The sequence below is a fragment of the Ursus arctos genome, unplaced genomic scaffold (assembly GCF_023065955.2).
Source record: "Ursus arctos isolate Adak ecotype North America unplaced genomic scaffold, UrsArc2.0 scaffold_14, whole genome shotgun sequence".
Taxonomy (NCBI): domain Eukaryota; kingdom Metazoa; phylum Chordata; class Mammalia; order Carnivora; family Ursidae; genus Ursus; species Ursus arctos.
This window is the reverse complement of record NW_026622808.1, coordinates 19,379,344-19,405,677: the sequence shown is the minus strand read 5'-3', so window position 1 is coordinate 19,405,677 and position 26,334 is coordinate 19,379,344. Positions and strand designations below refer to the sequence as shown.

Here is a 26,334-nt window from a genome sequence, read left to right as displayed (position 1 = left end):
GCTGACTCGCTCTGCCTGAAACCAACATAACACTGTATGCTAACCAACTGGAATTACCATAAAAACTTAAAAAGTCGAAGAAGAAGAAGAAGAAGGAGAAGAAGAAGAAGAAGAAGAAGAAGAAGAAGAGGAAGAGGAAGAAGAAGAAGAAGGAGAAGGAGAAGAAGAAGAAGAAGAAAAAGAAAAAAAAGAAAGAAAAGGACAGAAAAGAAAGCTCCTATGAACGGAAAGACCTACACCTCCTCCAGGAAGCACTCCCTGACCACCATTCCCGCCCCAAGACTCCCTATCAGAACCTGTGTCTTCCACATGCTTCCACCCCTTCTCACTGTGCCTCTGGGAGGACAAGGAGCTCTTGGGGCTCACTCATGGCAACATCCCCATTCAAGGCCAGCCTCTGCTGCTCGCTACGGTGGCAACCATTCTCCACCGGAAACAAATACCGGCTGAGTGAAGCAGTGGGCAAGTGCGGGGACTTGGAGGCCCCCACCTGCCTGCCTCTCCCCTGCCCCTCGGCTGTCTTGTCTGTAAGATGGGGCTGACCCAAAAGGACACACAGACGGTGCTCAGTGCCTGGCACATGGTGAGCACATCAAAGATGTGGAAAGTCTATTCGGTGTGGGAGGAAGACCAGTGCCACCCCCCGACAGCCACTGAAGGAGGCCAATCAAGCAACTGAGGTGTGGTACTAGGCACTTCAATCGGCACTGCAAGGACCCAAGGAGGGTTTAGATTGTTCCTCGACACCTGGCCTTGTTCCAGAAATCTCTGCGGCTACTCTGCGGGACAAAGAGAGCAGGAGGAGTAAAAACTTGACCCTAGGAAGCTGGGCCAGGGTTGAGGCAGCCACACCAGGTCCAGGCCAGCAGGCCCCAGGAGGCCTCCCATGAAGGTCAAGGCTCTGGGTTCAAGTTTGGCAGCCTGCAGCCCCAATATCCTTGGGCAAGCCTCTCTGACTCAGTCTCCTCACCAGTAAACAGGGACCGAGCAACAGACTCAAAGCAAGTAAGACGCCTGGTGCCGAGGCCCCAGTGTGGATGACGGCACACAGAGGGTGCTGCCACTTCTCATGGGGACAGTCACGGCAACTCCCGCTGGCCCCCTTCCTCCATTCCTTACCCCTCTGGGGCCGTCAGGAAATTCCAAGCAGCAGTAGCAGACGCTCCAACACGGAAAGGCCTCTGGGACGTGTTAAGTGGTTGGAAAGCAAGTTGCCATGCTGTATAACTGGGGTGGTCCCAGTTCTAGAAAACAGACACGCTGAAAAAGAACTGACTGCTGGCAGTGCGACAGATTTTCTGTAGCTACCGGCAAGGATTTATGGACAAAAGCACGCAAGAGGGGTCTGGCAGGATCCACCCCAACCCGATGATGGTGGTCCCCATGGAGCTGGGAGGACGGGATGGGGCTGAAGCATGTTTTCCCTTTTCACGAGAACTTGGCCTTCGGGATCCTACTTGCGTAATGAAAATTGAGGGCAAGTAGGCCTCCCACGGGCACTTTCCTGACCCTCACGTGCCTGCTGGCTCAGGCCTCCATCTCCAAGGGTGCAGCAGCAACCTGGCAGGCTGGGATGTGGGGCCCTCCATGCCTGCCCTTCCCTCTGCAGGGGACACTCTGCCCCAGGGGCCTTCAAGCGGCTGGTTGCATTGTGGGGCACGCACCACGTACCCAGTACCCGTCTGAAGCAGCCCTGCCCAGCCACTCTCTCCTTCCCTCCACCATTCTCGCCATACTTCGTGTCCAGAAAGTTGTTCATAGAACTGTTCACCTATCTCTGCCCATCTTGGTCCCCGCTGGGTTCCCAGCGCCCAGCAGAGGACGTGCTCCTTAGAGCACGCCAGCTGCACCCGCAGCTACCCGCCTCGAAGGATGCCGAAAGCCAGAGGCTGCTCCATCCGTCACCTGAGCCCTCTCCTCGGACACAAGCACCATGGCGTCCACTGTTCACTCCACGCCTTCCCATCCCTGATGTCCCCGAGAACCCGGCTGGAGGACACGGGCCCAGTTCAAGGCCCAGCTGCTGCACTCCTCCCTGGGAGACTTCAAGTCTGTTCCCCTCTCTGGCCTCAGTTTCTTCACCTGTAAAGCAAGGATGCAAGAGCAGCAGCCCAGGGCTGCTGGGACCACATGGTCAAATTTTAGACAGAAGTCCCCAGGGGACAGCACAGAGGGACCCTCCACAAACACAAACATCACCTCCTACTGTGTCACAAACAGCCAGCAGCAGGTGAAACGAAGAGTCGCCCAGCTCCCTGTTCCAGCTGAGGGTGACTCCAGGAGGGAAAATCCCCAGCACCCAGCAGCAGCCTCACTGCCAATACTAACAGGAACCCAAAAGGCACCCAAAAGCAGAGTCTTTTCTCTCCTGGGCCATCTTGCTTCAGAGGCAAGGCAATCTTTGTCTTTTATTCGGATAGGAGCTAATGCCCTATAAATATCTCATTATTGGCTTGCATTTTCCCAAAGCTTTCACACAATAAGGGCTTAATTACAGCATGTGGTTAGCAACTCCAGTAAATTAAGGGTTAGCTGATGTTCCCATTTTTTCTTGCAATTGAGGGCCCTGTAATTTCGGCATTTCCACTCAAATCCGGCAAAAGCTTGACAGATGTGGCTCTGACCCAAATGCAAACACCTGGAGAGCCACATGGTTGCCTTCCGTCAGCGCTACCTCTGAAAGCCCTAAATCTAGAACTGTCCACAAGCTCATCCTCTGCCCTCGCCCAGAAACGACCAGCTTACCACCAGGGGATTTTCGTCTGTGCACCTAGCGAGGGCCATTATCCCCGGACAAATAACTCTGAAAAAGCACTCGGCCGCCTGGAGCTGAGCTCTGGAGAAATCTGTCTACCTGGCCATAAACGTAACCCGAACAAGCAAAACCAAACCAAGACTCATATAGGGAGACCACCCACATGGGGGGTTCAGGAGGCATATACCTTCCCAGCTTTTTACTCCAAAATTACAATTGCTTTGAACAAGATGAGAGCACACCTCCACTGGGTCTGGAAATGAACAGGTCTTAGGCAGCCTTCTGGGTCATTAAGTCCTCTTCTCGATCCCTGAGTAGCTGCTTCATGCTGGGTGTTGGACACACTGTCCCGCCAATTCGCTACTGTGGGGCACTTTTGCTCCCCATTTCCCACCACCAGACGCTAAGTGAGCATAAATGACTCTCGCACCAAGTATTTGATCCCAGCCACCATTTCCACTTAGAAACGCACCAGCAATGGGCTCCCACTAGCATTTCAGGAGCCAGCTCACTGGCTGGTCGGGTTACATCCCCCAGGCTGAAGCCAGAATGAGGCCCGCCTGCCGAGAGGCACTCAAGCAAGTCATGTTTGCGCTAAAATAAGGTGGTTTTTATATTAACAAAGGAATTAGGAATTCCTTTTCTTTGCGGAAAAAGAAATTAACTTAAGGTGAGTCCTCACCCCGGGATTTTGCAAAAGGCAGGGCTCTCCTATTTCACAAGGATTAGCTCATTTGATCCTCAGCCCACCCGCAGGGGCGAAGGAACATCCTGATCCCCATTTTCCAGACCCATGAAGTGAGGCCCAGAGAAGGGAGGTCATTCAGCCGACATGTGACAGGGACAGCCACATTCCCACAGGTGCCCCTGGACGCTCCCCATTCAGGCTGGCCCGGGTACTACCGACCACACAGGCAAAGGAACTTCAGTTTTGCACCAAAAGGAAAAACAATGGAAACAGCTGTCATCTCCAAGCAGCTCTGAACACCTATGCTCCACGAAGGTACAAACCAGCCCAAGTGGCAAGCCATGTGCCTGCCCCTCAGTCTGGCAGGGACGGGAGCGGCCACCAGTCATCTGACAGGTATCCATCCAGCACCCACTGTGTGCCAGGCAGCAGCCTGGTGTGGCCATGTCTCCTGGAGGGACACAGCACCGAAGACCAAATGGAAATGGAGCTGGAGATGATAGAGACCCATGGGCAGCTGATTCTTGTCAAAAGAAAAATGGCACTGGGCTCCTCTGTGACTTGGCGAGTACCACTCACTGAGAAAATCAAGGTAAAGCTGAAAATCGAAGGTGAGAGCCCTCAGCTTGCCCAGAACCAGGTCCGGAAGGACTGGAATGGCACCACCACAGCCTTCCCTCTGCTCAGAGCCCTCCTGGGCCCCCACCCGACCCCAGCACCTGCTAACCTCATCTCCCCCCACTTTCCTGCTATACTGGCCTGCAGGCAGGCCCACCTCAGGGCCTTTGCACTGGCGGTTCCCACAGCCTGGGATGCTCCCCCAGCAAATCTCCACTGGTGGCTCCTCCCACACCTGCTTAAGTCTTGGCTCAAATGTCACTTTCCCAAGGAGGCCTTCCCTGACACCCCCCCATCTCCTATTTAAAACCCTAACTTTCCCCTGCCCTCTCCAGGAGCCCGCTCTTCTTCTCCTTAACAGTTATCAATTTCCACCCTGTTTCTTCCTTATCTGCCCCCGTCCTTATCTGCCCCCAGGGCAGGGGGTTTGGTATCTTGCTCAGGGCTGTGTCTGCAACCCCAGAACAGGGCCGGACACAGAATACACATGCTCAGAAAACATTTTTCACTGAACAAATGAAAACTGCACAGCGTTTTAAGTACTTTTCCTGTGCTAGACACTCTGGCGAGCATTTAGTCCTCGCTCCACCCTCAATGACAGGCACCAGGTGACTTTATCTTCCCCAAGCGGTGAAACACACCCATCTGGTCACCTGAAAGGGGCCCATGAGTGGATACTGTTAACAGCCCAATTTTCTAGCTGGGGATACCGAGGCTCAGAGGGGAAAGGCTCATGGGATCAAGGCCAGCACTGGGAGATTCTGAGCTAGAGGCCTCAACCTCAGCTTCTTCCTCTTCTCCCAAGGAAAAACTTTCCCAAGCTCCTCCCTCCATTTGGCTGCTGAGGCTAAAAGACCAGGGTCACTGGAAAGCCACATCCTTCCCCCTCCTTAGGGCCACATGCTGACAAGCCAAGGCTTGTCAGGGCAGAAAAGCCAAGGGTCTTAAACTCGGCCAAGAGTCTCCAGGCAAACGTAAAATAAGCCTGGGTGAGTATTAGGGAGCAGTAAGGAGTGTGGCAGCTCATGTGACCACGCCTAGTCTGACCCAGGCACCTGATGCCAAGCAACACTTGGGTGTAGGGAGGCCAGAATATGGTGATTATAACAACAGCTGCCGTGGGCATAGGGTCAATGCATTCCACACCCATTAACTCATACAGTCCCCCTGGGGAGGGTCTAGTTATCACCCCATTTTACAGAAAAGAAACCAGAGTCCACATGGCCAAAGTCACACACCCAAACACACTGGAGCCAGGCCAAAGGCCCCGAGCCCCTGTATAGCACCAGTAAACTCTTAAGATCTGTGGGTGTTTGCTAAGCACTGAAACCACCCAAATTTGGATGCAAATTTTAAATATTGGCAGCTAATTAAAAACAAAGAGATTTTAAACACTATGCAGGTGAAACAGAAGACCAGCAAGCAGGCCTCAGCCCCCAGCTGCCGACCTGCCACCACTGCGACAGGCTACCTGGGCCATTCTCCCTTGGACCACATTCTTAGAAAACCAACAAGGAGAAGGCAGTGAAACGGAGCAGCCCGTGCTGATCCCCAGGCACAGGCCCTTGACATACTCTCTCGTTTGTGCCTTGAAACCAGCCAAGATGTCCACGGTAAAGGTCCATGGTGCAAAGAAGCAAACAGGTTCTCATTCAAAATGAGGCCTGCCTGCCGTCCCCCTACGGCAGGGCTTGGTAGCTAAGAGACCTTACCCACGCTCCAGAAATAAAAAGAAGTTAGCTCTGTTGAGCAACCCATACCCAAGAAGCTTTTTTACAACTCTGGTTCTCAGGCCCCGAACTAATGCTCTTAACGATCAAGGTCACATTGCAGGCTTCTGGGAGGAGGCTGCCACAGGAGCCAGCTCAGCTGTAGATGCCTGGGTGGGTGAGTAAGAGAGAAAGGCAAGGGGCAGAGAGACTGAGGGGAGGTGGGCCAGGGAGAGATACCCCAGGCCCCAATTCCTCACTGAAGGGCCTTGAACAAGAGTGCTCTGCTGAGCCTCAGTTTTCTGCTCTGTAAAATGGGATCATAGTGTCAGCCTCGTCAGGCTTAAATACAGTCCAGTGTGTAACCTGAAAGCACTTTCACTCTGATTAGTTTTTGTTGCTGATTCGAAAGGAAGCAGCATGGTGAGTAACAGCCTGTCCATGTCGACCTACTGTGTGCCAGGCACTGTGTTAAGCAAGTACTTTCAACACATCATGTCCCTGCATCACGGCAACAGTCTTGTCGATGGACCATCACCCCGTTTTTAGGAAGGGAAACTGAGGCTCAGAGAGGCCAAACCACCTGTGCTAGGTCACAAGGCAAATGAAATGGACAGGACTTTGCTGTGCGCCCACTGAAAGCCTGGGCAGGGAGGAAGATAACCATGCAAAGGAGCCCACAGCCCAGCCCAAGGCTCAGCCCAGGCCCAGCTGACCCCAAGTCCACACCTTTCCGCCACAGTGGACAACAGGCAAGGCGCCAGAGACAAAGCAGCAAAGGAGGAAATTCATGCCGCTGCGAGCAAAACTCCAGGCCTCCGGGAAGGCAGGGCGGGGCTGGGCACCCAGCTGGGTTCCAGTGAGCCCTAGCCTGGTGCCCTTGGGCCAAGGATGAGTCTTTTCTGAGCCTCCCTGCTCATGTCTAAGGTGGGGATAAGAGAACCTCCACCTCACTCGCTGTGGGGTTCAAGATGCTGACAAAAAAACTCAGCCTGGGGCCTGCCCAATGAACATTACCCCTCAACACCGATAACAACCACAGGAATAATACCGATAACTGTGATGTTATCACTTGGCAGCCACAGGCACAAATGGAGTCCTTCCCAGAATGGAGAAGTGACAGCCCATCTGGGAGGCAGAGAAGGGCAAGAGGCGGGGGAAGGGAGAGGAAAGAACCAAACACCCCTGGAGGCCACACGTCCAGCTCTCATTCATCAGCTTCCTGAATCCTGGAAACAGCCCAGCGAGTGGAGTTTGTCCACTGGACAGATGGGCAAACTGAGGCTTCTCAGGACTGCCCAAAAGCCTGATCAGGCTCCAAAGAGGACCCCCAATCTGCAGGCTTTCGCCTGGAAGCAGCCTCTGTGTTCTGGGGCCCCAGAGCACCCTGACAAGGGCCGGAAAAGAATCCTGCAGAAAATCCCCCCTCTCCCCAGGGTCCTACTTACAACTGATAGGGAAATTCAGGTTTCATCCTTCAGCTCCCTTGTCCTCTGCATGCTCCCTCCACCCCCTCCCTACTGCAGACGTGGGGCCAGACAGCCTGCCAGGGCACTGATGGGCAGACTAAGATAAGGCCAGACACCTGTACAGACAGACAAAAGGATCCATTCGGGAGAGAAGCCAGCATTTGCCTGGGACCAGGCTTTAGAGTCAGCCTAGGAGAACCAGACAGCAGAGTCCCCTAGGGTCTGGCCAGCCCGTCAGACTGCGGAGGCTAGTCAGAGGCACGACTAAGTGTAGTCTGAGAGGGGCACGGACGGGCGGCCAGACAGCACAGGTCACCCCAGACAGCTAGCCAGGCAGCAGGGGGCCGCCCTGAGGGACTGGACAGATGGAGAGCCAAATGGTGGTGGCAAGGAGTTCTATCCAGGACAGAGAGAGAGCCAACTAGACGGCAGGGGCTGCTCCAGATAAATGAACAGCCAGCCAGACCACAGGGGTCGAACTAATAGGTATCTAACTGGCAGGTTTCGGACAGACCGAGAAGAGGGCCCTAACCCTGATCCACAAGCAACCAGATGGTAGAATTCGGCCACGAAAGCTGGGGACCAGAAGAGTCGGCGACGGTCCACCGCACTTCCTGGCCCACGCCCCCCAGTCGGTGAGGCGCCCCAAGGGCCTGAGCAGGCTCCCCAGCCCCTGCAGGAAGCCCTCCGCCCAGGGCGTCCCACAGAGCCCGCCTCCCTGTCCCCGTCCCCGTCGCGGGCACGCAAGCGCCGCAGTTACGCCGGCTGCGCAGGGCGCGCCATTCCCGGTCCGCCCTCCGCGCCCTAGGCCGCCGCCCGCTCGCAGTCGCCGCCGCGCTCGCTCACCGGCCGACGAAGTTCTCGAGCACCGAGCTCTTGCCGGCGCTCTGGCCGCCCACCACGGCGATCTGCGGCAGGTCCAGGTGGCAGCTCTGGCCGATGGAGCTGAAAGCGTCCTGCAGCTTGTTGACCAGCGGGATCAGCTCTTCCATCCCGCGGTTGCCCATGGCGCCGGCGGCCCCGGCCCGAGCGCCCCGCGCTCCCCGCCTGCCCCCGGCCCTTAACGACGCGGTCCCGCGGCGTCCGCGGCCGTTGCTCCCCGCCCGCCCGGGCCTCGGCGCGACGCCCGCTCCCGGCTCGGCCTCACAGTCGCCGCCTCATCCGGTTCTCAGACGACACCCGACCCGAGCGACCTCCCGCCCGGGCCCCGGGGCTGCGCCCAAAGCCCTCACGCCGCCCCCGATTGGCCGGTCGCTCTGCCACTCGTACACACAAGCCAGTGAAAGAGAGGCATAGGCCTATGGTTGAGTGAACCTTCCCCCAGAGGACCTCCCGGTGGGCTCATTGGACTCCAGAACTGTCGTTTTTGTGCGAGAGCCAATAGCGTGGGGGCAGCGAGTTGTCAAGGCCAGGAGGCGGTGCCTCAGGAAAAGGCAATGTTGGCTCCGCCTATTGCGGGAGGTCCCGGCGGCAAGATAATGCAAAGTCTTATTGGCTGGAAGACCCGCCAGTCAACAGTGCTGGCCAATGACGTTAGGGATCGATTCATAGACTGTGGTTTGTCACTTGGCACTACTTAGTTCCCTAAGAATTCCCCATTGGTTTATATAAATATCACTCCGTTCCTCCAGCCAACAAAGCCGAAGAGAACGGGCTTTGACCTCCGAATCCTGACTTTGAGAACTTTTCTGTCAATCAAAGAATCTCCCGTTCTTGTGATTGCTGTAGGTCTAATAGAGTCTTCTGGAGTAAAGGATAAGGCCCATCGTACTCGCCGAAGGGCGACACCTCGTGGTGGGACCCGGTAGTGATCGCCGCTTCTGAATTTCCGGCCTCTAGAGAAAACTACATGTCCCAGAATGCATCTCGGCCCGGGGCTTGCAAACCAACTTTTCGCGCGGGGTTTCAAAGCGCTTTGAAGAGGAGTCTGGTGTTGATAATTCCTAGGGAGAGGCGGACTAGCGCTGCATTGTTGGCTCTCATTTTCATCCGTATAAAGCCTCACCTCCACACTTTTGCAAATGCTGTGCCCTTTCCTAGGAATACCTTTGCTCACGCCCCGACTTGATTTGGCTAACGCCTGCAACGTTGTTCCCCTGTCGTTCAACTTGAGCGCATCGTGACCTCTTTGAGTACCCAATGAAAGTCAACGGATCCTCTCCCCATGGAAAGATTATTATTCTGCAGTCGGTGTTGGAGGTTCTGGGAACTAGGAATCTTGACCTCGTGGGAAAAAAGCAGGGGACAGGTGGAAGGATTTTACGAAAAGAAGTTATTTGATTCCCCTGGGCATAAATTGCCAGAGAGAAGCCCAATAAGGAGTCAGATGCAATGGATGTTGAGAAGTGGGCTGATGAGGCAGTAACAGGGGAATGGAGGAGTGGCCAATGGTACATGCCCTGCTCTAAGACCTAAAACCCCAGTCTCTAGAGAGGTGGGCAAAGTCAACGGACAAGGCTTGGCACTGGAGCCCTGACCACAGTGGGGAAAACACCCTACACCCCCTTCATTGAGCTGGTTAAATAAATATTGTGCAACAGCTGTAAGACAGGAAGTCTTCATGTTCTGACGTGTAAACAATTTGAAATATACTAAGAGGGGGAAAAAAAGGTACCAAACCGCACATAAAGGGCGCCCACATTCATGAAAAACATATACACATGGAAAATCTCTGGAAGAATACACAAACTGATCAAATAGTTGCATTTTTATGCGATTAGAATAGTGGATCCTACACATTGTACACATGGATTACTTTTTCAATATAAAAACCCTTATCTTCTAAGAACACTAGCCCGTAATTGGCCCCATCTAGGTTAGATCATGCGCCTATTTATTTGCTCACTTCATTCCTCTGAACCTGTGTCCTCATCTGTAAGACAGGGAATGCAGCTACACATGCATCATAAAGTTGTAAGAAGTAAATACACACGACAACCACTTAGAACAGTACCAGGCACAGTGTAAGCACCTGCTAGGTCACACCTACTGTCACCATCGCTGTTTACTGACAGGAAAATTAAGGAGTCAAGGCTCAGAGCATGAGCTCTGGAGCCGGCGGGAGCTACTTCTCAGTGGTGACCCTGGGCAAGCTACTTTCCCTCTAAACCTGTTTCCTCACCTGTGAAAAGTGGGGGAACAAGTGCCGATCCTCAGGGTGGCTGGGGGGCCTGAGCCACAGGAAACAGGATGCAACTCCCGTGCTGGGGTGCATCGTCCATGCTGGACCGCACCAGGTGGTTTCCAGGGATCAGCTGCTGCTACGGTTACTTATTATTATCAACAGAGGGTGGGGGGCGGGGGGGGGAGACACAACACGGCAACGACACATTGGCCACAGTGACACTCAGAGGAAGAAGCAGACCAAGACAGGCCACCTTCCCAAGAAGGCACAGATACACTCTAAATTAGAATAATAATTTAAAAAAATCCTTCGATACCTCCCATTCCCTCCTCCTCCAAGCCAGATCAACTCAGTGTGATCCCCACCGAGGCCAGGGCTTCAGTGGCCCAGGTGGGACACAGGGTGGGGTCCCCATACATGGTGCCCATGAAGTCCCGTACGAAGTCAGGGAAGCGCTTCTCCACAATGCTGGCACGCATGGCGCTCATCAGCTGCAGCTGCAGGGGGCAGGGGGCAGCCAAGGTGTGAGCCAAGGGGCCCTCGGGCCCTCCCCCCCGCCCCCACTGACCCCATGCCTGGCCCGCCCTGTTGCAGGCCCACCTGGTAGGCGATATTGTGGACAGTGAGGTGGTGCAGGGCGGCCGTGTTGTCACTGTGGAGCAGTGCGTGCAGGAAGGCCCGGCTGTGCCTGTGGACAGGAGGTTGGGGCTCAGCCCCGCGGAGTCCTGCCCCCCCCCCGCACACCCGCCCCCAGCCCCCAGGCCCATCCTCCCCTACTTCTGGCAAGTGGGACAGGCACAGTCAGAGTCTATGGGCAGGAAGTCCTTCTCATACTGCTTCTTCTTCAGCTGCAGGTTCCCGGTGGGCACCAAAGCGGAGCCAAAGCGCTGGGGGAGGGGTGGAGGAGGGGAAGGGAGGTCAACCAGGTCTTCATCCTCACCGGCCCCGCCCCCACCTCAGCCTCCCCAACCCCCAACCCCCGTCTGCCCCTTGCCCAGGGCCTCACCGCTGTCCGCGTGGGGAAGACACAGTCGAACATGTCACATCCAAGAGCCACGCAGACCACCAGATCAGTGGCATAGCTGGGAGGAGGGCCACGGGGGGAGGGAGCAGAGAACCTCATGCCCTGGTCACACACCCAGGTCTCCCCCCACACATACACTCCGACTCCCCAGGGACTGGGCCACATTCCCTCTGAACCACCCCCAGAGGAAAGCCATGTCCTCCTTTAGTCCCCTCCCAGGCAGGGCTGTGTCCTTCCACCAACGCGCCAGCGCAGGCAGGAGTCCCCAGGAACCCGCTCCCCACAGGTAGGGCTGTCTCCCCTCCCCTCCACATACCCGACCCCCATCAGGTATCGTGGCTTGTCCTTAGGCAGCCTTGAGGTGCTCAGAGCCACCATTCTCCAGAACTGGCCCTTGCTCTCGCCCCCGCTCAGGCCCCCGATGGCGAAGCCCGGCACATCCCTCTTGGTCATCTCTGGGGGGACAGGGCAAGGTGAGGGGCCACCAGGCAGAAGAAAATATACCTGTTCCTCTGCAGCCCCTGGGGGGAAGACCCTGCCCAGACCACCACAGTCCCTCAGGAAGAGAGAGAGAGACAGGGGGAAGGGGGGGTGTCTGTCTGTCTTTCCATCCGTCTGTCTAAAGGCTGCTGGTGATCTCAGCTACCATATGTTGAGTGCCTGCCGCGTGTGAGTTCCCTCCCCTCCCTCCATCCTCAGGCGAGGCCCACAGCCTGTGCTCCCTTAATGGCCACCAAAGATGATGCCAGGTATGTTTCAAAACTGAGCATTTCCCAGATTTTAGAACAGCAAACATCCCACATGCTGGACAGCAGCCTGTCCTCAAACACTGAAACGTGTCAGCGGCAACGCATGAAGAGACGCCCAACAACGGTGGTAAATAACCCCATAGGTCTGGCCTGGCCAGCAAAGAAGTTGGTTGGAAATTCCTGAGTGTGCTGCATTTCAGAAGTGGGCTACTAGGCTCCGGAATCGCAGAGAAGGGGCGGCAGCTCTGCACATTTTTGGGGTGTTTGGGGCTTGACACTAGCCCGAGGCCGCATATGCCAGAGGCTAGATTTGAACCCAGGTCTAGCGTCCGAGCCCAGCTGTGTCTTGGGCCCCCGTTGCCTAGTTCAACCACGGGAGGCCACAGCATCGACAAGATGGACCCGGTCCAAGCGTCAGGTTTCGAAGCTGGAACGAGCAGCAGAATCCACTGGGGACAAGTTGTTCAAATGTGGCCTCCCAGCCCCCTCGCCCCCTCCCTGCTCACCGTGGACTCTGATCCAGTCGTGGGGGAGAACCCAGGTGGTGCTGGTGCAGGTAAGCTTGGAACACTTTGAGAAGCATGACCAGCGTGGCTGAGAACTGAATTTGCTAGGGCAAGACCGGTGGGGTAGGTTTTTTTTTTAAATGAGAGAACAGAGGATGCCAGAAAACGTTTCACGTGTAAGGGTAACATTTTGTGAAGTCTTGGTTACTGCTTTCAACTGTGTCCACACATACTGAGCTGTGACGTGAAATGTGTCTCTGCCTGGGGGTCTCCGTTAAAAAGGCTTACTGGGCCGGGAGCTGGCACAGCTTGATCACAAAAGGAATTACAACAAGGGCAGTGTGCACAACAGTACACACTGATGCCAGGTACGGGCACAAGACCTGGAACAGACTTTCCCGTTTATCCTCACTTCGACCCCATGACATTGGGAATATGTGCCCAAAGGAAAAAAGGGAGGTTCAGAGAGGCCAAGCCACTAGCCCAAGGGTGCACAGCCATGAGGCGGCAGATCAGAGGTCTGGATCCAGCCAGACAAACTGTAGGACCCAGAGTCTTGCCTATGACACTTCATTGCCTTTGAGCCCCCATCTCTGCCTCCCTTTGTCTCCTTGGCCACGGCCTTCATATAGGCCTGTCGCTCTTCCCCTGGGCAAATACCCCAACCTTTTCATGGGCCTTCTGCTTCCTATCCCACATGGATTTTTCCATGATGCCCCTTTGTCCCTGTCACTCTCCCACTCAACAGCCCTCCATGGCTCCCCAGTACCTCAGCGTTGTATCCCAGGGCCTCGGATGTCAGCACAATGCCCCGGGACCCACCCCTCACTCCTGACCCGGGGGAGGAGGCACCACCTGTACTGCAATGCTACAGGTTCTAGAGCCGAAGAAATGGGTCCAAATCCCAGCTCTGCAACATCCAAGCTGGGTGGTTTGGGTAAGTGACTGTACAGCTCTGTGGGTCAGGCTCCTCTTCTGTAACTCGGAAACCTGGTAGTCTCCACCTTACAGGATGGGTATGAAAACTCAGTGGGTCAATCTGTGACCGGCATATGGCATAGCATCTGGTGAACACCCCAAAACTGCTAGCTATCGGAATTACTATCATCCCGCCAACATTCTAGTCTGTTCTGCCTCCGGGCCTTTGCTTCAGCTACTCCTGCCACCCATTAACAACCACCATCAGCACCATCACACGCCAGGCCCGTTGTGGGGCCCTCAGTGATGGACAAGCCCCGGACGGACCAGCACATGGCTCTACCTTCGAGGCAGGTGGCCCGCAGATCCGCGTCTAGCCCCCCCTGGATGATGGCAAAGAGGTTCTGCTTGTCTGGCCGCCGATGGGCTGCAATGCACCGGTCCAGCCAGCGGATTGACCTGTAAGAGGGCCCCAGTCATGAGCCCCAGGGTAAGGCGACAAGGCTACAGGACTAGGATCCTCTCCCCCTGATACACACACACACACACACACACACCTGTACATGGCCTCCTCCACGCGTGGCCCCGTCACAGTGCTGCTGACCACGTCATCCAGTTGCATGATGATGTCTGAGCCTGGGGGTGAGACAGAAGCACCATCATTGGGAAATTCGCTTCCTGTTGGGGACCAGCTGGGCCCTGCAAGTCCCTCGGGTCTTGCTAACTCCCACGTAGCCCCCAAGTCTGTTTATACAACAACCAGAGGGAGCTCTTTAAAATACCCATTGGACCTTGCCTCACCCCAGCTAAAACCCTGCCCAGGCACACAGGATAAAATCCCACTCCTGCCAAGTTACCCTTCAAGAGCGAAATGTTGTCGCTACAAAGTGACCCGCCATGATGCGGCGGGCAAGAGCATACTGGGAGCCCAAGTGACCATCAACAGGTGTCTGACTAAATAAATCATGGTCCAGCCCTTAACAGAATGTTCCTTTCCCACAATTCCAAAATCTAGAAACTTCTCAAAACCAAAGACTTTATATTACACTTATGGCATAACTAAGTTGGCAGCAAAACCCAAGACAGTTATAATCTTTAATAAAATCCGATTTAGCAGGTGACTTATTCAGTCTTAAAAAAAGGAAGAAAATTCTGACACATACTACAACTTTGTGGCCATTATGCTCAGTGAAATAAGCCAGACACAAAAATGACAAATACTGTAGGATTCCATGTATATGAGGTCCCTAGAGAAGTCAAATTCATAGAGACAGGAAGTAGATGGTGGGAGCTAGAGACTGGCGGAGGGGGAGGGAGAGTTAGTGTTTAATGGGAACGGAGTTTCAGTTTCGCAAGACGAAGAGTTCTGGAGACGGATGCTGGTGACGGGTGCACAATAAAGCGAAAGTGCTCAGAGCCACTAAATCAGACACTTAAACACGGTTATAGCGGGGGCGCCTGGCTGGCTGGCTCGGTCAGTAGAGCGCGCCGCTCTCGGTCTCACGGTCATGCATTCAAGCCCCACGTTGGGCATGGAGCCTACTTAAAAAAATAAGTAAATTTTAAAAATAAATAAATAAAAAGGGTTAGAGTGGCAAATTTTTTTAATGGTAAATTTTATGTTATACATATTTTGCCACAGTTTTTTTTAAGTGGAAAAAGGAAAAAGGAAAGTTCAACAGGGTGCTGCCCCAGACCTACCAGGATGCTATGTATACTGAATTATCTTTATAAAATAGTACACTTCTGAATTGACCCGAAGAATTTCAGATGAGGGGCTGTGGATTTATACATGTTAGAAAAGCTCAGGGGAGGGGCACCCGGGTGGCTCAGTCGGCATCTGCCTTCGGCTCAGGTCATGATCTCCAGGTCCTGGGATCGAGCCTCACGTCAGGCTCCCAACTCAGTGGGGGACTCTGCTTATCACTCTCCCTCTGCCTCTCCCCCTGCTTGTGCTCTCTCTGTCTCTCTCTCTCTCAAATGAATAAAAACAATCTTAAAAAAAAAAAAAAAGCTCAGCGGAATATTGCCAAGATACATCATTACAGGAAAAAAGCACAGCACAGCACACAAACCAAAGATGGGGCAAGCTGAGAATCAACAGGGATCGATTCAACTGGAAAAGACTGAGACACAGCAAATACATTTAAACCCAGGATTTAATAAATAAATCAATAAGCCCATGATTTCATGGTGACCCTAAAAACACTAAAGCTTAATCACTGCTCGAGGATGCTAAGTAATCAATCCATGAAAACTAGTAAATAAGGGAAAGAATGAATCCCACTTTTCCTGTATGAATTGAACTACTTGGTCTCCCAGGAGTAGGTGAGGGATGTTTCTCTTTACAGAAATAATCTGGCTGATAAATGAAGAAAGAATATTACCACTTTGGAACTCCTAATGGCCTGAGAGTCCCAGGCAAAGAGCACTGATGGTGCCCTGGGAGACCCCAGCAGACACTAGGCGCTCCCTGATGGAAAGATACACACTGTGAAGCCCTCTTGCCAAAGGAAACCTGAACCTGACTCTGGCGCAAACCTCAAGATCTGACTACCACCTACGGTAAATCCAGAAGGCAAGAGAAAACTGTTACACAGAGCTATGGGGGTGTGATCAGCAAAATTCAGATCCTGTGACGCACCATGGGAGAAAGGAACTCGCTTCTTCAACGAGGGGGGGGGAAGGAAGGAAAGGGAGGAAAGGGAGGGAGGAAAGGGAGAGAGAGAAAGAAAGAGAGAGGGAGGAAGGGAGAGAAAGAGAGAGGAAGGAAGGAAGGGAGGGAGGGAGAGGGGAGGGTGTGGGGAGAGAGGAGGGAAAGAAGGAAAGAAGGAAAGAAGGAAAGAAAGAAAGAAAGAAAAAAGAAAAAAGAGGTGCCTGTGTGGCTCAGTCAGTAAAGCCTCTGACTCCTGACTTTGGCTCAGGTCATCATCTCCTAGGTGGTGAGATCTAGCCCCACCTTGAATCCCACCTTCAGCTCCTGCCTCAGTAGGGAGTCAACTAGGGATTGTTTACCTCTCCCTTTGCCCCTCCCCCCTCAGATAAATAAATAAATAAATAAATAAATAAATAAATAAATAAAATCATTTTAAAAAGGAAGAAAGGAAGGAGGTAGAGCTAGAAACTACATAATGTGCACTATATATAATATATATTAAAAAAGAAACGTTCATTGTTTTTATCAAGGAATGAGGGATAGTGATGGAAATAGGAGGGATCGAAAGCTTCCCCCATCCCCCTCTTTTGCTCTCATTATTTCAATATTATCTTTGCCCCGCCAATTTGCCATTTAAGAGAAAGAATAGCATTAAAGATAATAATAAAAGCTCCTACATGTCAGGCACTGTGTTAAGAGATTTACAAACATTACGTCATTACTTCTGCGAACTATCCTCACTTGAGTTGGCTCGTCTGAAGCTCAGGCAGCGGGAGTGACTTACCCAACGCCGAGCAGCGCTTAAGGAACGGGCCGGCCTCACCTCCACCCTCTAGAGGCGAGGCAAGAGCAGGGGGCCCGGGATTCGCTCACCTAAAGCGTTCTGGATCTCCACGGACTTCTCTGGGCTCAGAAGGGTCTCGTCGCCATCGTAGGGGGAGCGGAAGCGGACGCCCTCCTCCGTCACCTCGGACAGGGACACGAGAGACACCATCTGGAAGCCGCCGCTGTCCTGGGGGAAATCGCACCGCAGGCCTGTCAGGGGGGTGGGATTGGAGAATCTCCTTTTCTGAGAAGTGCCCTGAGATCCCGGCCCCGACTCCACCTCACCGTCAGCAGATTGTGGGGCCAGTTCATGAAGCCGTGGAGACCGTGGGCTTTCTGGATCAGCTCGGGGCCCTGGGTTAGAGGAAGAAAGGATCAGGTTAGGGGTGAGCGCTACCCTGAGGGCTCATCCCTCACGCCCAGCACAAGGCCCAGGCCACCGGGGGAGCTCAATACACGTTTGTCGACTGACTTTGAGTATGCCCCTGCCTCGGAGGTGCCCGTACTCCCCACTCTCGGCCGCCGCCCCACCAAGGCAGAACCCACCCACCGGCCTCAGACCCAGATGGTAGGTGTTGCCCAGGCAGATGCGGCAGCCCAGGGCGTCCAGCTGCTCGGCCGTGATACCCTTCATAGTGGCCTGCGTGCCCACGGGCATGAACACGGGAGTGGCTACCGGCCCGTGCGGCAGCCGCAGCTCCCCTGCCCGGGCCCTGGATCGGCTGCACTCGGCCACCAGCCGCATGATCCGCGGGGCCGACTCAAGAGACGTCGGGCTGACTGCTGCCGCCATCTTAGCTAACGGAACCACGTGGACACTGCAAAACCTTGGGCGGCGCCATGTTGACCGAGGTCACGTGAGGCGGGACTCGGGCTGTCGCTCTGGAAGTGCGTGCGGGAACCATGGCAACGGACGCCGGCTTGCTCGTTCCCGCGGAGCGCCCAGTTTGTTCCCACTCCCGGCATGTGGTCGGGAAAAACAAATAGTGTTATGGGTTCGAATCCCACCCCAGTGAATTACCTGCTTTACAGTCAAAGCCCGTAAGCGTTAATTTTCTCCTCTGTAAAATGGGGCGAATAAGTGTCTTTCGGCATTAAAAACGTTGTAAAAGGGGCGCCTGGCTGGCTCAGTCGGTAGAACGTGCCACTCTTGATCTCTCGGTTTTAGGTTCAAGCCCCACATTGGGTGTAGAGGGTACTTAAAAATCTTTTAACAAATAAAATAAACTTTGTAAAGACTGAGAGGTATGGATATATAGAGATCTTAATAAGCTGCCTTGCACAGGCTTTTGTCTATCTTGCCCATTGATTTGTCCCAAAAACGTAGAACAGCACCTTAGCACACAGTACGTGCTCAATATACATTGGTTTATACAATGAGAGAAAGAATCCCAGATTTACGGAAGAGAAGACTGAGACTCAGAACCTAGCCACATTTATTCGTTCATTTATTCAGTGTAGACCTACATACATACCTACGAGTGCCAGCCTTCATGCCGCACAGGAATGAGAGAGGCTGGGTCATGGATTTATTGAGCACTGTGTTCACTAATAACAAAATATTATATAATATATAATAACTGTTATTATTGAAAATGGAGCTGATATCTGTCCCGGTCAGCAGAGGGCAGCATTGCCCCAGAATCCTTCCTCTCAGTGGCCCACTGGCCTAAATTGTGCTGATTTGAGCAAGACTCTGACCTTCAAGGAGCCTTGGGGACTAATAATGCCAGCTTTTTGGGGTGGTGGAGAGTCTTCACTGAGGCCAAGTCAGGAAAACGCCCAACCATGAGGTCCACCTCAGGGCCTTTGCACTTGCTCTTGCCTTTATCTGCAATACTCTTCCCTTCTGATTTTCCCATGGCTGGCTCATATTTTATCAGTTGTTCCTGGCTCCCCCAATCTTAATGCTCCACCCCTATCACTCTGTATCATGTCCCTTATAACTCATATTGTGCTTTTAAAACCTCTATACATTGGGGTGCCTGGGTGGCTCAGTCGTTAAGCGTCTGCCTTCGGCTCAGGGCATGATCCTGGCGTTCTGGGATTAAGCCCCACGTCAGGCTCCTCCGCTATGAGCCTGCTTCTTCCTCTCCCCCTCCCCCTGCTTGTGTTCCCTCTCTTGCTGGCTGTCTCTCTCTCTGTCAAATAAATAAATAAAATCTTTCTTTAAAAAAAAAAAAAAAGACCTCTATACATTGACAATGCCCAAATTTTTATTTCCAGTGTAGTCCTCTCTCATTGAACTCCCATCTTCTCTTTGCAGACGCCTCCTTCACATCTCCACCGGGTGTCTATAGGCACTGAAACTCTAGATGTCTAAAGCAGAGCTCCTGATTGTCTCCCCAAGCTGGCCTACATCCTTCCATCTTCCCCTTCTCAGTAATAGCAGCTCAATCCTTCCAGGAACTCAGACCAGAAACTTACGGGTGGTTCTTGGCCTCTCACTGTCTTACTCCCTACATCTGATTTATCAGCAAATTCTAGCCACTCTGCTTTCAAAATCTATACAGAATCGACTAGTTTACACCCCCTCTGTAGCCACCAGCATCTCCTGCCTGGATTATTACAGTAGATACCTCACTGGTCTTGTGGCTTCTGTTCTCTACTCGCCATACAATATACCTGAAGATATTTTAAAGGAAATGCTTTCAACATTTCCCCATTATGTATGATACCTACTGTAAGTTTTTGGAAGATGCACCGTATCAAGTAAAGAAAGGTCCTTTCAATTCATAGTTCACGAACAGATTTTTGTCATAAATAAATATTTATTGTATGCTTTTCCAGTATCTGAAGTAGCCATATTATTTGGCTCATTTAATTTAAAATGCCCAAGGACATGAATTTATTTTCTTATTATTAACACATTTATTTCCGTTTCTGTATAAGCTCACCTTGGTCATGGTATCTTTTATACACTATGGCATTTTACATTAATTTTAATTAATTTTTTGTGTAAAATTTTTGCACCCCATCTGTTATAAATTATATTGGTCTATAGTTTTCCTTTCTTGTACTGTCTTTGCCTGAGTTTGGTGTTCAAATATCTATTTGATGGAAGAAATTATGCGAGATTGGAATTATCTCTTTCTGGAATATTTTATTGGCCTCACTTGTATATCCGTCTGGTTATGTTGTTTTCCTTGAAGAATTATTTGTAGCTACTGAGCTAAGGTTTTTATTTGTTTGTTGGTTTAAAAACACTCTATGCGCAACATGGGCCTCCAACTCAGGACCCTAAGAGTGATCAAGAGTCGCGTGCTCTACCGACTGAGCCAGCCAGGTGCCCTACCCTGATTCTTGATAGTCTCAGGGCACCTGGGTGGTTCACTGGGTTAAGCGTCGGACTCTTGATCTCACTCAGCTCCCCTCTTTGATCTCGGGGTAGTGAGTTCCAGCCCGGTGTTGGGCTCCACGCCCAGCGTCCAGCCCACTTAAAAAAAAAAGAAGAAGAAGAAGAAGTTTCACTGGGTATATACTTAATAAGTTGACAATTATTTTCTCTTAGCCCACCAAACATATTCTGCTGTGGCTTCTGTTATCCATTATTACTATTAAGAAGTAGGGTCTTGGGCGGCGGCGGGAATGTGGCCAGCCGGGCAAACCGGGCCACCTTGCCCTCTTCTTCCGCGGGAACATCCGCCAGGAGCCGAGCAGGGGGATTGTGTCCCGGCTGCGGGGCTGCAGGGCGGTGCTCACGGAGCACGTGGCGGCCCCAGAGCTGGGCGCGGGTCAGGAAGAGGCTGCTGAGGCTGAGGGTGACGCAGGCTCATCCACGAGCGGGGACCTGGCCCGGCTGCAGCAGACACACGTGGTGGTGGCAGAAGTGACCCAGCCATCGTTGGGTGTAGGCTATGAGCTGGGCCGGACGGAGCACATAAGCGAATCCTGTGTCTATTCCATCCGCGGTCTGGCTGAGGGCTTCCAGTCATGATCCCGGGAGCGGCGGACGGCTCGAGGTTCCAGGCGTCAGACTATGAAGAGGGACAGGTGGAGGTCACACTGGACGGATACTCTGAGGCTGACCCTCCCTAGGAGGTGGCTGCCTCCCCGCGCCAACCGCCTGACTTAACCCCACTTCCATTTCTTCTTCTAATCCCAGACTCGGCTCTAGCACCCTTCGTGCCTCTTAGCCCCAGCAGCAAATTAAAAGGTATGTTTAAAATTCTAGGAGGGGAAAAAAGGAAGGAAAAGGAAAACAAAAACAGAAGTAGGATCTCAATCAAAACGCTATTTCTTGTGATGTGGTCTTTCTGGTTTCTTTAAAAAAATCATTCTTTTGGGGGCACCCGGGTGGCTCAATCGGTTGAGTATGTCTTCGGCTCAAGTCATGATCCCAGTGTCCTGGGACCAAGCCCCAAATTGAGCCCCACATCGGACTCCCTGCTCAGGAGCAGTTTGCTTCTCCCTCAGACCCTCCCCATGTCTGTGCTCCATCTCTCTCTCTCTCAAATAAATAAATAAATAAAATCTTTTTTTTAAATCTTTTTTTTTTTTTTAGAGATTTTATTTATTTATTCGACAGAGAGAGAGAGAGACAGCCAGCGAGAGAGGGAACACAAGCAGGGGGAGTGGGAGAGGAAGAAGCAGGCTCCCAGTGGAGGAGCCTGATGCGGGGCTCGATCCCAGAACACCGGGATCACGCCCCGAGCCGAAGGCAGATGCCTAACAACTGAGCCACCCAGGCGCCCTTAAAAAATCATTCTTTTTTATTTGCCATTTTGCAATTTTATATGATGTGTCTCAGTGTGGATTTCTTTTATCCTATTTGAGATTCCCTCAAATTCTTGGATCTGGTGATTGGAGCCTTTCCATAATTCTGGAAATTCTGTTATTCTCTCTTTGAAGAGTTGCCCTTGCCTCAAACAGCCTCAGCACAGGTGGCTGAGAGCAGGGCAAGAAATGCTGAGCTGCTGGCCCTCCTGAGAGGACGATCGCCCAACTGCGGACGAAGGGCGGGCAAACCTTACACCTCTGCTTGCCCCGGTCTGGAGTGGAGTTTCCACCGCACCCAACGGGTGGAAGGAAGGGAGGTAAAAGATATCAAATACCAGAAACACTCACTATTCTAACTGAATTTTCTCACAGATTTTCTAGAATAGTTGTTTCCTCATTTACTGTGTGCCCTTAGGACCACTTCCAGGGACAGTTAATGGCTGTTATTTTACCACTTTTCACCAGTGTCTCTGGGGAGGGGATATGCGAGGACCCTCATGCTAGCATGCAGGAAAATGATTCCCTTTAATATTTTTTGATGTTTGTGTTTCCCATTCAAACATCAAATACATGTGAGGGGCTCCTGGCCGGCGCAGTCAGTAGAACACGCAACTCTTGATCTCTGAGTCGTGAGTTCAAGTCCCACATTGGGTGTAGTGATGACAAATCTTTTTTTTTTTTTTTTAAGATTTTATTTATTTATTTGAGAGAGAGAGACAGCCAGCGAGAGAGGGAACACAAGCAGGGGGACTGGGAGAGGAAGAAGCAGGCTCCCAATGAGCAGCATGGAGCCCGATGTGGGGCTCGATCCCAGGACCCCGGGATCACACCCTGAGCCAAAGGCAGACGCTCAACGACTGAGCCACTCAGGCACCCCTAGTGATGACAAATCTTAAATACATTTGAAATATATACATATATCAAATCATTATGTTGTATACGTAAAACTAATACAGGGGTGCTTGGCTGGCTCTCTTGGTAGAGCGTTCAACTCTTTTTTTTAAGATTTTTAAATTTATTTCAGAGAAAGAGAGGCACAGAGCACGAGCAGGAGGGGCAGAGGGGGGGGGGGAGAATCTCAAGAAGATTCTTTGCTGGGGGCGCCCGGGTGGCGCAGTCGTTAAGCGGCTGCCTTTGGCTCAGGGCGTGATCCCAGTGTTCCGGGATCGAGTCCCACATCGGGCTCCTCCGCTGGGAGTCTGTTTCTTCCTCTCCCACTCCCCCTGCTGTGTTCCCTCTCTCTCTGTCACAGAAATAAATAAAATCTTAAAAAAAAAAAAAAAAGAAGATTCTTTGCTGAGTGCAGAGCCCAAGTGGGGCTGGGTCCCATGACCCTGAGATCAGGACCAGAGGCGAAACCAAGAGTCAGACACTTAACCAACTGCGCCATCCAGGAGCCTCAGTGTGCAACTCTTGATCTCAGGGTTGAGAATTCGAGCCCCACGTTGACATAGATTTTACTTTAAATAAACAAACAAATAACCAAGCAAATAAAACTTATACAATGTTATATATCAATTATGTCTCAATAAAACTGGGGGGAATCTCTTAGCACATATGAAAAAAGGTTAAAATGGTAAACTTTATATTTTATACATTTTTCCACAGTAAAATTTTTTATCACAGTAAAAATTTATATAAAGAAATGAAAACATGTACACATGAAAAAATACATCAAATACAATGAAAATTTTGAAAACAGAGGAGTGTAATAAGCTTTACTGAGGATTCAGTTTTCATTAAATAATCTTATTTATGGTTTTAAAATAGATAATATATGGGGAACCTGGCTGTCTCAGTCACAAGAGCATACGACTCTTCATCTCAGGGTCATGGGTTCGAGCCTCACATTGGATGTAGAAATTACTTTAAAAAATAATAACTAATATTGATAATATAGAACCATATGCTTTTTAAAATGTGGATAGAATGTATGCTGTGAATTATCTTTCCCACTCGTGTCCCCTGTCAAAACAGTTCTCAGCCCTTAATATTAAATAATGGTTAGTATTCATTCTTGTCTATACTCACAGACATTTGTCAGCATATATTAGCAAATATGTATTTTCTTCCTGTTGCTGTTGTTGTTTTTGATTGATTCATTTAGATATACTATGGGTTTTTTCATTTTCTACAAGATTTCATACTTTAATACTTTTTATAAATGGAGTCTTTGAACTGCCATTTTCCACTAGTCATAGATCATTCTCTCATGGAATTGTCTCAGCAACATTCCCAACATTATGATTTACTCCAAATGTAAGTTTCATAATAGTTATTTTATAATTCAATAGCAGGGGCGCCTGGGTGGCACAGCAGTTAAGCGTCTGCCTTCGGCTCAGGGCGTGATCCCGGCGTTGTGGGATCGAGCCCCACATCAGGCTCCTCCGCTAGGAGCCTGCTTCTTCCTCTCCCACTCCCCCTGCTTGTGTTCCCTCTCTCGCTGGCTGTCTCTATCTCTGTCAAATAAATAAATAAAATCTTTGAAAAAAAATAATTCAATAGCAAAAAGGAGGCATGAGAGAAACTGCCTGTTGGCCCTCAGTGCCTATCCCATCTATTCTAATAAAATCATTATAGGGGCGCCTGGGTGGCTCAGTCCGTTAAGCATCTGCCTTCAGCTCAGGTCACGATCCTGGGGTCCTGGGGTAGAGCCCCAAGTGGGGCTCACTGCTCAGCGGGAAGTCTGCTTCTTCCTCTCTCTCTGCCTCCTGCTCCCCCTGCTTGGGCTCTCTGCCAAATAAATACACAAAATCTTTTTAAAAATCATTATACCACACCTAGTCCCTGTGGTTTACTTTATGTTTCATACGATTATGTGCCTAAGATTTATTTGTGTCGTATTTAGTTGTGATCCATTCTTTTCTTCTGTAAATCAGCGTATCGTCAGGTATTGGTATAAATATATCACAGGATACTTATTCATTCTCTAGCCAATGAACCTGTGAACGTTTCAGTGTTTTTGTTCATTTTTGCTGTTATAAACAGCTCTGCTTGACCATCTGTGTACACATCTCCTTGTACACCTGTGCAAGAATCCTAGGAATGGACTCGCAAGACCCTAGACCGGATGGATATTCAACTTTACTAGGCAGCACCAACTTTTTTCCAGGCGATTACAGAAATTGACCCCTACAATAGCAGTGTAAGAAAGCGTCCTTGTGTCAGACGCTTAACCAGCTGTGCCACCCAGGAGCCCTGGCGTGCAACTCTTGATCTCAGGGTCCTGAGTTTGAGCCCCATGTGAGTGTAGAGATTATTTTTAATTTTTAAAAAGACTTTATCCATTTATTTGTCAGAGAGAGAGAGGGCACAAGCAGGAGTGAGGGGAAGAGGGAGAAGCAGGCTCCCCACTGAGCAAGGAGCCTGATGCGGAACTCGATTCCAGGACCCTGGGATCATGACCTGAGCCAAAGGCAGGCGCTTAACCGACTGAGCCACCCAAGGCTCCCAAGATTACTTTAAATAAATAAATAAACAAACAAACAAACAAATAAATAAATAAATAAATAAGGAATCTTTGTCTACTCTTCCATTTTCAGAACTCTTCAATTCTGACAATCAGGTATGTGTGAAACAGCGTCTCATTGGGGTTTTAGTTGGCATGTCTGTTATTCTTACTGAGGTTGGACATTTTTTCAGATGTTGGAGCCATTTGCCGACATCATTCATTATTCAGTTTCAGTAATTTGGCAGCAGAATTCAACATGGTTGAGCTGCTGAGCATTTTCTTTTTAAAATTTAGTGTTTTGAGGGGCGCCTGGGTGGCTCAGTCGTTAAGTGTCTGCCTTCCGCTCAAGCCGGGATCGAGGCCCGCATCAGGCTCTTCCGCTAGGAGCCTGCTTCTTCCTCTCCCACTCCCCGTGCCTGTGTTCCCTCTCTTGCTGGCTGTCTCTCTCTTTGTCAAATAAATAAATAAATAAAATCTTTAAAAATAATAATAATAAATAAAATTTAGTGTTTTGAATGTATATTTATATGTCTATATTTATATAATAGATATATGCTTTTTCTTAAGTAAACTTTACCCCCAATGTGGGGCTCGAACTCACTACCCCAACATGAAGAGTTACATGCTTTACCAACTGAGCCCGCCAGGTGCCCCTCTATGTGTTTTGCAACACAGAATACTAGTCTAGTCATCCTCCTGATTTAGTATTATTATTGTTGTTGTTATTGTCAGTTTGTGTTTTATAGATGCGAGTCCTAGGGCCTTGACCGTGAACTCCCGCACCAGGTGCAGCCGGGCCTTCCACTGCTGATTCTTGGTCTTCAGGTTTTCCTCATGCTTCTTCAGTCAGTGGCACCTGGCACGCGTCTTCTTAGGCCACAGATCCAAGGGCTTGTACTTCTTACCCCTGTAGAATTTCCTGAGGTTCTCTTTCTGAGTGCGGTTGACAAGGGTGAGAACACAGGCAATGGAGATTCGAACAATTCAGATCTTGGAGAGCTGGGAAGCCGCGCCACCTGTCACTTCGGTGACGCAGCTGGGACAGCTGCACCATCAGGTCTTCCAGCGGTTTAAGCAGCTCTTCCTTCTTGCCAGGAAGGTTGCAAGCCTTAATCTTGGCCAT

At 51.2% G+C, this 26,334-nt stretch overlaps 2 protein-coding genes and 1 pseudogene across 18 annotated transcripts in view; all 3 read right to left on the bottom strand.

Annotated features, from left to right (window-relative positions):
- DNM2 (dynamin 2) overlaps positions 1-8,380 on the bottom strand; it is an 82,517-nt gene extending 74,137 nt beyond the window's left edge. For 2 of the 17 annotated variants that reach the window (XM_026481406.4, XM_026481409.4), the window contains exon 1: positions 8,086-8,378. In XM_026481406.4, the coding sequence (XP_026337191.1) occupies positions 8,086-8,246 (161 nt within the window). In that variant the 5' untranslated portion in view covers positions 8,247-8,378. Of the gene's footprint in view, positions 1-8,085 lie in introns of all 17 variants that reach the window. The other 15 variants (XM_044377939.3, XM_048226658.2, XM_026481412.4 and 12 more) reach the window with 12 other exon arrangements.
- A 1,553-nt stretch (positions 8,381-9,933) lies between these two features.
- Positions 9,934-17,887, bottom strand: QTRT1 (queuine tRNA-ribosyltransferase catalytic subunit 1). Its single transcript, XM_026481404.4, has 10 exons — positions 17,592-17,887; positions 17,327-17,395; positions 17,090-17,228; positions 14,118-14,196; positions 13,904-14,019; positions 11,704-11,842; positions 11,370-11,445; positions 11,141-11,250; positions 10,964-11,051; positions 9,934-10,860 (listed from the first exon to the last, which is right to left on the bottom strand). The coding sequence occupies exons 1-10, from the start codon at positions 17,832-17,834 to the stop codon at positions 10,708-10,710; spliced, it is 1,212 nt and encodes a 403-aa protein (XP_026337189.1). The 5' UTR covers positions 17,835-17,887; the 3' UTR covers positions 9,934-10,707.
- An 8,008-nt stretch (positions 17,888-25,895) lies between these two features.
- On the bottom strand, positions 25,896-26,334 carry LOC113242654 (60S ribosomal protein L35-like; annotated as a pseudogene).

Excerpts from the sequence above, each read along its gene's own strand:
- QTRT1 (XM_026481404.4), bottom strand. The coding sequence starts at position 17,834 with ATGGCGGCAGCAGTCAGCCCGACGTCTCTTGAGTCGGCCCCGCGGATC. Across the intron at positions 17,229-17,326 it reads GGCCCCACAATCTGCTGACG|GACAGCGGCGGCTTCCAGAT; the intron begins GTGAGGTGGAGT and ends GATTTCCCCCAG. Across the intron at positions 14,020-14,117 it reads GTGGAGGAGGCCATGTACAG|GTCAATCCGCTGGCTGGACC; the intron begins GTGTGTGTGTGT and ends GCCCTCTTACAG.